Genomic DNA, 11,202 nt, shown 5'->3' on the forward strand with positions numbered 1-11,202 from the left:
ACACACACACACACACACACACACACACACAATAGTGGAAGTCACTACTGAGGTATGTTGGAGAGCGGGATACAAGGGGTGTAGTAGGTGGGGGGAGAATGATGGTGCAGCATGATAACGACCATCACTACCACTACCACCATCATTACCACCATCACCACCACCACCACCACCACCATCATCATCACCATCATCTTCATCATCATCATCATCATCAATATCGTCACTGTCTCTATTACCATCAACATTACTGTAACTAGGCCATCGAGAGAGCTTCTATGTGGTCGGTCGACCTGCTAAAAGCAGTAGCCAAAATCTTCCTCAAATCACACCGAAGGGAATTAGAAAAAGACCCTTCGGAGCACGTAATCCCAAGTTCCCTTGCACATAGAGGATGAGGGGTGGGAAACAGTCACGGTTGGAAAATGGTTTTAGTCATAAGTCTGCTAAACCTGGGGCTAAAGAACAGCAAAACAACATCAGCATCATGTTGGGACATGGAAATCGGATTCTGCGTAATTTGACTTCCATGCAGCGGCACCCAAGACATTCAAACAATAAACAACAACGGCGACAACAACAACAACAACAACAACAACAACACGACCATCGTCACAATCATATGTGAGCCAGATAAAATGATAGATAAAAATGGGTGAATTAATAACATTATATAATTCTTCAACAGGCAATTATGCAGTCTTAACACTTAATTTCCCGAAACGCCTACATGCTTTTATCGTCATCAAAATTCCTAATATTGTCAGTCGTTGGTGCCACTTGAAACGCTTTCATAGTCAGCCGTCGCCACTGGTCTCTGTTCTCTGTCATGCGTAACAGGATTCACCCCCACCCTGCCCCTCTTTCGCCCTCTCTCGACTGTGTCCTCAAGAATGATCTTGGACAGGGAGTTGTGGCGGAATACATGACCGTACAAAACAAGCTTTCGTCTTTTTACCCGTGCAAGGAGTGGTTCCTGTTTTCAAGCGTATCTATTGACGTGCTGCCTGGCAAAGCTGTTCGTTTTGTGCTCTGTATATTGGGATGTGTAGCAGCCTCCTGAAGCACGGATTCACCAAGTCACCAGGGTTTTGTGCACTCAGAGTCTTGTTGAAAAACTAATGGAATTTCCATTTGTTTTGTGCTTTATAAAGCATAAAATACCAAATATGTTTTCTATATTTTATTAATACTATTTAAGTGACTCGTGTTCCATACACAACTCTATTCTGTTGTTTGATAGTCCACGTCTTACTGTACTGGATACAGGAGTAGATCGTGGTTACTGCTTTTACGAAATCAGGCATTAATGTGTCGTAGTGTTGAATGGTAGATGATTGCGCAAAAACTGTTTCACCTTCAAAACCTGCTTTCTTCATTTTGCTGGCTGTTCTGCAAAACGACACCATTTTGGAGCTTATTTTCCAAGCTTCGAAAAATAATCTTTTTTCTTTATAAAAATGTTGCCCCGTAGGAAGAGTAAGGAAAACTTGATCAGTCCCTTATTGTTCTGATTAATTGTGAAACAAGGTAGACAATGAAAGCCACAAAAACAGGTTTTTTTAAAAAGAATAAAAGATGTACAGACACGAGTTGCTTCCAAAACACGTTCAGCTTCGGCGATAAAGAACAATAAATTCAAATAGTTTCATTGCTATTGCAACTTGTAACGCTTGGCCGAACACAATTGTGTGTGTGTGTGTGTGTGTGTGTGAGAGAGAGAGAGAGAGAGAGAGAGAGAGAGAGAGAGAGTGTGTGTATGTGTTTGTGTGACGGTGTATGTATGCGTTTGTGTGTGTTTGTGTGACGGTATATGTATGCGTTTGTGTGTGTTTGCGCGCGCGTGTGTGTGTGTGTGTGTGAGGGGTGTGTTTGTGCATGTGTGTCTGTGTGAGTGTGTGTGCGTGTGTGAGGGAGTGTGTGTTTGAGCGCGTGTGTATATGTATATATATATAAAACTTCCTTGGAAACCTAAATATGACTTTCACAGCTGCAAACAAAAGAACCTTGCGTTTCGCCCGGTTCCGAGATCGATAACAGATCGAGGCTGTTAACGTCCCCGGGGCCTCCAGTCATTCGCTTTACCGGATGGAATTGCGTGTCGTTCTCCCGCTGGCGCCAGCTATCCTGAGGGAAACTTCGGAGGGAACCAGCTACTAGACGGCTCGATTGGTTTCGCCTCTACACCCGGTTCCGACGATCGATTTGCACATCAGAGGCGCTTCGACCTTCTACCAGTTCTGCTGGTTGCGGGTCTCCCAGAACGTTCGTCAATAGCGACATTTTCTCGGCCATCTTGGAAACGTCTGAACCACTCGTGCTCTTGTGTGCGGCTCATACATTCCTCTCGATACACTTTCTGCAACTTTGTGTAGGCCTCTGAGCAGGTATCACCGTGACAACTTCCTCTGTCATGGTCAATGCAACGATCACACGCTACACACGTTGCTTCCAAGCACTGCTATAAACAGCGGAAGTAAGCTAGAACCTTAAAACTTAGTGCGCATGCAGAGCAGAGTTCAAGGTCAATCGGCTTCACTCTGTAAGCTGTAGCTTCGTTACTATGGCAACAGTCCAAATACTTATTAATCAGACCTCGTATGTTCATATATTAATATAAAAATATAACCTAAAAGAATAAATAAATAAGTAATAAAAATATTCTACTATTGTGTCCCCCCCCCCTTAACTCGGTCGGTAGGAGAAGAACTTTGCAGCTGCTCTCTTATCTCTAGACAATGAGCCTGTCCTTTTCCTTAACGGCATGTCAGTTTTGGGGAATTTTAAAATTTTCAGATTGTATCTCCTCCTCAAGTGAAGTTAGTCTCAACAACCAATTAGCAATTGTGGAATATCAGAAGGCGATAATTTTAATAAGTCAAGAATTTATGTTGTATGGTATATGATATGCCTGTATTTATCTACGTGCCTGAAATACATGCCAATGGCCATTCCTAGTTATTTCTCTTAGCTTATTTCTGTTTAAATTATATCCACACCTATTTTTAATCTTGATGGTGGTGTAAAAAATAGTTTGTATTACAGATGGAGTTTTACGATATTCTGTTTTAACTAAACAAAAAGACAACCCGAAACAACGAAACGAATTGTTTCTTCGCCACCTCCATATTTCTTGATATTACTTTTTTAAACTTTGTTTCATTATATATATTTTTGACGAGGGCGGCGAGCTGGCAGAATCGTTAGCACGCCGGGCGAAATGCTAAACGTTCTGAGTTCAAATTGAACCGCGGTCGATTTTGCCTTTCATCCTTTCAGGGTCGATAAAATTAGTACCAGTTACGCACTGTGGTCGATGTAATCGACTTAATCCCTTCCCCCAAAACTTGAGGCCTTGTGCTTCCGGTAGAAAGGGTTAAATACTTCTGATAATTACTCAGAGAAAGTCTTTGACCCTGGGCCGCGATCGAAGAACTTTAGTATTTCAACTAAACGTCATGAACTTTTCAGTTGTTACTGATTTCTTTCTTTTTTCTCTTTTAATGAGGATTCTTGGATCCTTCTCTTATCTTTTACTTGTTTTACTCATTAGACAGCGGTCATGCTGGAGCACCACTTTAAAAGGTTTAGTTAAAGAAATCAACCTCAGTTCTTTCTTTCTTTCTTTTTTTGTCTGGTACTTATTCTGTCTTTTGTTTTGCTGAACCGCTAAGTAACAGATGTAAGCAAACCAACACTGGAGTTCCAGTGTTGTTGGGAGAACACACATACACACATGTATATATCTAGAAGAGGCTTCCACTCAGTTTCCATTTAGCAAATCCATTCACAAAGTACAAGATACTTGCCCAAAGTTCCATTCGGTGGGACTGAATCCAAAACTACATGGTTGCAAAATGAGTTTCTATCCACAGTTGATTGGAGAGATTTTCTCCATAACGTTCTAGAACGTTTTTCTACTTCCATCTATGATTTATTTCCTTTAGTGATGGAAACTAAGGAAGTTACACCAACCCCAGGGCTTGACTGGTGTTTATTTTATCGACTCCGAAAGGATCAAAGGAAAAATCGACCACAGCGAGATTTGAACTCAGAACGTAAAGACAGACGAAATACTGCTGAGCACTTTGCCCCGTGTGCTAACGATTCTACCAGATTGCTGCCTTGATGTTGAACTTTAAACTCAATTTTATTTTGTTTGGGAGTAATTTATATTAGCTGGCTTTATGTAATCTGGTTTGTATTATGGGGAAGATTTTATTTAATAGCTTCTAATTACAGAACAGCCCTCCCACCCTTTCAGGTCACCATGGTCAACATCTGAGTTAGTTGTTAGGGTGATGTAGTCTGAACAGAACCATTATCTTCCCTACCTATAACATATTAGAGGACATGCTGGTGTTTACATACCTATTGCCTTGTTGGTAGCATTTAGTTCGGCTTTAACTATTAACCTAATTTCTTTGTAACCTTTTCTTTCCTGTATTATGTTACTCTGTTGCTAATTACAATTAATTTGTAAGTTTGTATTTATCGTTTGCCTTTTTTTTTTTATCTCTTTCAGTCATTAGATTATGGCCATCCTGGGAAGAACCCCTTTAAAGGGTTTCAGTCGAACAAATCGACCCCAGGGTTTATTTTTCTCTTTGAGTTTGGTACCTATTCTTTTTCTGACCCACTAAATTAGGGGATGCAAACAAACCAACGTCAGTTATCAAGTGGTGGTGGAGCACACAAACACAACAGGTTTCAAAAGTTTCATTCAACCAAATTCATAGCCCTTAGCCTGGGGTATAAGACACTTGTTCAAGGTGCCATGCAGTGGAACTGAACTTGAAGCCATGGGGTTGCAAAGTGAGCTTCTCAATCACAGAGCTATGCCTGTGGCTTTACAGATATTTCTTTTCAATGAGACCTTCGTGTATTTTACCAAACTAAATTTTATATCCATTTCCCTCCTGAATTGGCTGTTGGAGAAGGATTGGTTTTTGTCTGAGAGAATATCTCTTCATAGAACTGTAAGGTTAAAATCATAAACATCTGAGCAAGGTGAACATCATATCAGCAGTGACTAATGAGATTTCAGACGCATTTCAGCCTTCTTAGGCTCTGTCAAGACGTGTATCCGATCACTGTGTGCCTAAACAAAATCCCTCCAATCACAGTTACTGCATAAAACTTATTGGGTTGTTTTCTACATATCCGAGAGACGAATTTTGTAGTCCTAGATATACACAAAAACCAGATGGGATGGTCATGGCTGAAATATTTTTGACCATAGGTCAACCACAAATTAAGACTGAGCTGCAAACAAACAACAACGAAGGAATGAAGAACTTACAACATTATTTCCTGATTTTTGTAAAAAAATTTTGTCTTTATTGGTTGATAAATACAAAAATAAGATTGGCAAAGAAAATAAATTCATTTAATAATTCTTAATCAAAAATAATTTGTAATTAAAAAAAATAATTCCCTTTAACCCCAGAATACTGTACATTTATTAATTACATCTGTATTTTTACCTCTTTACCAGATTATTTTCGTAATTATTCTTATAATTATCATTGATAATGCTTTAATACCACCACCACCACTGCTATCATCATCACTACCATCACCATGGGTGCATGAATTGACAAGAAATTAATTAACCTACTAGAAATAGCAGCTTCATCTTCTTCAGATTACATCCTCATAATTAGAAAATGATGGAAACTTTAGAAACTGTTGTAATACTTCAACAGATCCATGACTGTGATAGCTAAAACTGCATAAAGATGGAAATGTCATGGTTGGAATGCCTTTCACTGTAGGTCTGAGGTCTGAGCAAGGTGTATTGTTGGTTTGCTGAAAGCTGACAATCTAACACTTTTCTTACCATATATCCATTGAAATAAACATTTGTTTCAATTAATTTTGAAATAAAGACGCGATTTGAGGGAGATTTGGCTGCTATTTTTGTTCTACCAACTTAAGAAAGCATGTAAACAGACTATTTTGATGGCACAGTAGAAATGGTGGATGTAGTGGCCCTTTTATAGGCTAAATCCACCAATGTTCATCTAAGGACTCGTGTGTCCACGATTCTTGCCATTAAGATCAAGGCCAACCCCTTAATATTGGTTTCAAATTTTGGCACAAGGCCAGCAATTTCTGGGCTGAGGGTACCCCAAGAGGATGAAAAGGCAAAGCTGACACTGGTGGAATCTGAACCCAGAACGTAAAGATTGACAAAAAACCCTTTAATATTGATGGCAAAATTCTTATTCATTAATCAACGAGGGGATGTCTTCTGATTGATTCTCAGAACAGCAACCTTCATGTCCATATATGGTAATGCCAATGGTAATAACAGTGATGGTGATTGTGATGATGACGATGATGATGGTGATAATATTGCTATGGCAACCATGAAACTGAAATCCTGATAGTTAGGTTGAAGAGATTGCACATACGATGATTGTCTGTTTTTCTCTGATCATTCTAAACATCACAGAATCTTGAATAAAGGGATGCATAAGCTATAACAAAGTGACAATCTCATCCCCCATGTAACAACTTCTCACAAATTATCAAGAATCGCCCTCAACCAAATTGCAACCCCAACTGCCCCAGGATCAGGTCGATCAAGTAACTCAGAACTCACATAGCTGGCACGTCCTGCTTGGGCAGACATGGACTTTGTCGCTTCAGCACCAGCTTCAGCTGCCTGGCATCCAAATTCGTGGCCATTGTAATGATGAAAAAGAGAAAAAAAGGGCAACATAGCTTTTATATACATATGTGCGAGTGTGTGTATGTGTAATTATATATATGTATACACACGCACCCCCCCATACACATACACATGCATACATACATATACACACATACACATGTACATACACATGCATACACACACACACACACATATATATATATATATATATCCATACATATTTACACATAGATATACACATACATTACTACACAGACACCCACGTACATAAATACATACACACACACACCCATCCATCCATCCATATGCACATACATACACACCCATACGATGCACCCAGATAACTGCTTACCTCAACAGCCAGCCTGAAGGAACTAACCAAATCTTTTTCTTTCAAGGTTCTTCCAAACATTTGATGAGCAGAGTGTAATGGGTCGACCTGGACAACACAAAAGACAAATGAATTTCAATTCTAATTCAGTTTTGGGATTTGGTTTGCAAGATTCTTTATGTGAGTTCGTGTGTTGAAGCATATTCTGTTGTGTCTGGGGAGAGTCATTCTCTTTTGGTGCCTTATAATTTAACACACTCACTGGTAAAGTTTCCACTTATTTTCCTTCTTTGTTCTTTTTTTTTATTTTTCTAAAATTTTCATTGCATCTTGCAACCTTTTCAATATTTTAACACAGCACATGGACTTTTCCTCAACCTAATATCATGGCTGTCATTTTCATGATACTAATCATCATCCTCATGAGAGAGAGAGAGTGTTTGTGGTTGCACAATCTGTTAGAAATAGCAGCCAATTTGAATGATTTGGTTTTTGGTGTATTATGCATAGGGGGGAAAAAAATGGGTGGGTACATTTTGGGTACTATTGATTATAAGTCTGCTCAGTTGGGCCCAGCCAAGCTTTGGGTTAAACAACAATAATACCATTCTCAGAAATATTGATTACTAAGTCTCCTATGGCAACCAACACTTGCCATTGTAAAAGAAAGAAAGAAAGAAAGAAAGAAAACAGAGGAAAACTCACCATAGTTCTATCTCCAGGATTGGCCCCACTATACCTGTAATAAAAGAAGGGAAATTAGTCAACACAACCAATCAATCATTAGTCACTGCTGTCACCATTGTCTTCATCAAAACCATTCCAAGTTCTTTATTCCATTGCCAACACTATCATGATCCTTACACTTACAGCTCTTCTTCCACAGTCGAGGGCAAGTCATTGAAGAGGCTGTGAACAGCGATGAAAGGACTTTGACCAACAAACAACTGATTGCTTAACCAGCACATTAAACAAACAAATAAACAATCAGTTAGTTAGTTGATTAGCTATTTAACCAATTGACTAACAATAAGGAATTGATATTGAACCAGTGCATGTGTTATTATTGGCCTAATGATTTTCCCAAGGTACAACATGTTAGTTTATTTATTCATCTGGTGGAAAATGGAAGTTTCAAAGAGAATGTGTGTGTTTATATTCACTTGTTTTGAAGTTAGTGTAATATCTCTGGCAAGATCATGACCTCTATGAAATATACCTACCTTTGAATGGTCTCCAGCCCAGCCCCTAGAGCCTTGCACCAACCTGCACCTGTCACATCAGAAGATTGTTGTTCTAGTTCCCGAGCAGCAGCAGTGAAGAACAGGCAGTAGATCTGAAATAAAGATGCAAAGCTGAGATAACAGAAATGGTTGAATCACAGACAAAACAGCTGGGATTTGGTTTTAGCTCTTTGGTTTCTGAGTTGAGATCCTACTCAGGTAGACTCTTAGACCCTCCAGTGCCAATAAAATAAATACTCGAGTTAAACTATAAAGCTCTACACACTAGACCCGTGGCCTCCTTGGTTCTAAGGTCACATTCCTCGTGCCCTCATCCCACTCACCATCACAGACATTGACCATTTTCGGCATCAAATTCAAACCAACAGCATTTCACAAATAAAACATAACCTAATTAACCCTTTATTTATTATTTTTTTTTTACATCCATTGCCCCATTTTGGTCATCCCATTATTGCCCCATTTTTCTTCAGTGCCCCCCTGGATCTTTCCACTGCCCCCAGAGGCATGGTACTGGTCTAAATGGTGGCCAGAGTCCAAAAACAGAAACCAGTAAATGGCAAATGTCTTCGATCATGGCTCTGGACTGACCAACACTTTGGGAGTGAATTTGGTAGATGGAAACTGTGTGGAAGCCCAGTTATATATATGTGTGTGTGTGTATTCATGTTGTCCCCCCCCCCACTACTCGATAACTGGAGTTGGTTTGTTTACATCCCCATAACTTAACAGTCTGACAAAAGAGTTTGACAGAATAAGCAGCAGGCTTAAAAATAAGTCCTGCAGTCAATTTGTTTGACTAAACCTTCCATGCTGGTGCCCAATGACTGAAAGAAGAAGTAAATGATAAAAGCAAAAAAAACGATAATCTACAGCAGACTCTTTACTCACGGCTCCTGATGTTCCGCCCATGCAGTTCTTTGCAATCTCTGCCAAGTCTTCGGCCAGGTCGGCCCAGTTGTCCACGGCTAAGTGACACTGCTGCACCGTGTTCAGTCTTTCGATGACGACTGATGGGAGACAGGGAAATATATAAATGCAACAAAATCTGACAGGTGTGAACAGAAATACAAAACGACAGGCTGGAGACCAAAGAACTTCGCAATATCACCATCATCATCATCATCACTAATTTAATGGCTACTTTGCTCTGCTTCCATGGATCAGATGGAATTTGTTGAGATGGGTTCTTTTTTTCTATGGTGTTACCAACATTTACCGGTTTCCAAGGAAGGTAAAATCCGTCTGCTCCATGTGTGCATGGAAAAGTGGATGTTGAAATGATAATGATGATGATGGTGATGGGGATTTGAGACATAAGGACATGGGTTTAATGGACAGATTGGCAAAGTGACCGAGTGAGGACATAGATATGAACAAGATAGAGGGGAGGGGGAGAACAAAGGGACAAGAAGACTTACAGGAGTGGCATGTGGACAGAGTGACTGTAGAGAGTTGGAAATAGGGAGATGGGGAGTTAAGTTGAAAAGGAGGGGTAGAATGAAAATTGGAGTGAAAGAGAGGAGAGAAAAAGGGGCACATACAGGGAGAGAGGGAGAATGTCAACAGGAGAGACTAGTAAAAGAGAGCGAGAGAGAGAGAGAGAGAGATGGACAGACAGACAGAATGGGAACAGGAGAGACTTGTAAGGGAGAGAAAGAGAAGTACAGAGAGAGAGAGAGAGAGAGACGCACAGACAGGCAGAGCAGGAGAATGTGATCAGGGGAGACTTATAATGGAGACAAAGAGAGACAGGCACACACAGGGAGAGAGGGAGAATGTCAATAGGAGAGACTAGTTTAAGAGAGAGAGAGAGAGAGAGAGAGAGATGGACAGACAGAATGTGAACAGGAGAGACTTGTCAGGGAGAGAAAGAGAGGTAGAGAGGGAGGGGCACAGAGAGGCAGAGCAGAAGAATGTGAACAGGTGAGACAACTTACCTTGAGCCCCACGTGCCAGGGTGCTCCCACAATCCCCATCGCCACAAATGGTGTCCAGCTGATTCAAATATTCCTCGTTCTTCAACAGAGACTCACAAACTCGCTTCAGCAACTCATGTCGTGCAACATGTTTCACTGCAATAAAATAGTTTAGAGTTGATGGTTGTTGTTATTGTTGTTGTTGTTGCTATTTAACCCCAGGTGGATCTTAACTGGTTAAACCCATGATCAAAGACATTCAATTCAGGACTAACTCGGATAATGCATGTACCCTATAGTCTTTTTTTAAGACAGTAGATTGTTTGGCAAAGGAGACTGAAAGAATAAGTGTACTAGGCTTACAAAGAGTAAGTCCTGGGGTCGATTTGTTCGACTAAAGGCAGTGCTCCAGCATGGCCGCAGTCAAATGACTGAAACAAATAAAAGAATAAAAGAATACACACACACACACACATGCAAACGCAAATGCGCATGCATGCACACATGTATATACACACACACACACACACACACATACACTTACAAGACTGACCTCAGCAGGATTTGAACTCAGATAATGGAAAGCCAGAATAAAAACAACAAGAATTTCTACCAGACACCAATTTACAGCAGTCTACCAGCCACAAGTGCATTATAGAAAAATACTTACCAGCAGAAGTGTTGGTCAGTTTTGGCTTCTCAGTAAACGTGTTAGTTTGGACGTTGACAGTTGCAGGAGTATGTCGGTCAGTGGTGCCGACGGGTAGGCATGACCGAGGCCAGCTGGGTGCCGTGGTGGGAGCATCTGGGATAAATGTCACAGAAGTTAGGTAACAGTATGGCATCATCAACAATTCCAACACATTTACACACTGCTAGCTGCCGCCAACACCACCACCACCACCACCACCACCACCCCATGCTTTAATGAGTTTTCTGATGCATCCAACCTTCATCCAAGCCATTTTGTTTCTCCTCTTCCCCCACCCTTTCCTTCTAACAGACCTAAAACAGACCACTAAGTCC

General features: G+C 40.5%; 1 protein-coding gene across 2 annotated transcripts in view; it reads right to left on the reverse strand.

Moving 5' to 3' along the window:
* Positions 1–5,317: 5,317 nt before the first annotated feature.
* The window catches only part of LOC106884066 (triokinase/FMN cyclase), a 14,053-nt gene continuing 8,168 nt past the window's right edge, over positions 5,318–11,202 (reverse strand). For both annotated transcript variants that reach the window (XM_014935282.2, XM_014935283.2), the window contains exons 10-16: positions 10,847–10,981; positions 10,198–10,332; positions 9,149–9,267; positions 8,237–8,349; positions 7,719–7,752; positions 7,035–7,121; positions 5,318–6,673 (exon numbers count right to left, since the gene is read on the reverse strand). In XM_014935282.2, coding sequence (XP_014790768.1) covers positions 6,527–6,673; positions 7,035–7,121; positions 7,719–7,752; positions 8,237–8,349; positions 9,149–9,267; positions 10,198–10,332; positions 10,847–10,981 — 770 coding nt within the window. In that variant the 3' untranslated portion in view covers positions 5,318–6,526. The remainder of the gene's footprint in view (positions 6,674–7,034; positions 7,122–7,718; positions 7,753–8,236; positions 8,350–9,148; positions 9,268–10,197; positions 10,333–10,846; positions 10,982–11,202) is intronic.

This window comes from Octopus bimaculoides, chromosome 11 (genome assembly GCF_001194135.2).
Source record: "Octopus bimaculoides isolate UCB-OBI-ISO-001 chromosome 11, ASM119413v2, whole genome shotgun sequence".
In the NCBI taxonomy this organism is placed as follows: domain Eukaryota; kingdom Metazoa; phylum Mollusca; class Cephalopoda; order Octopoda; family Octopodidae; genus Octopus; species Octopus bimaculoides.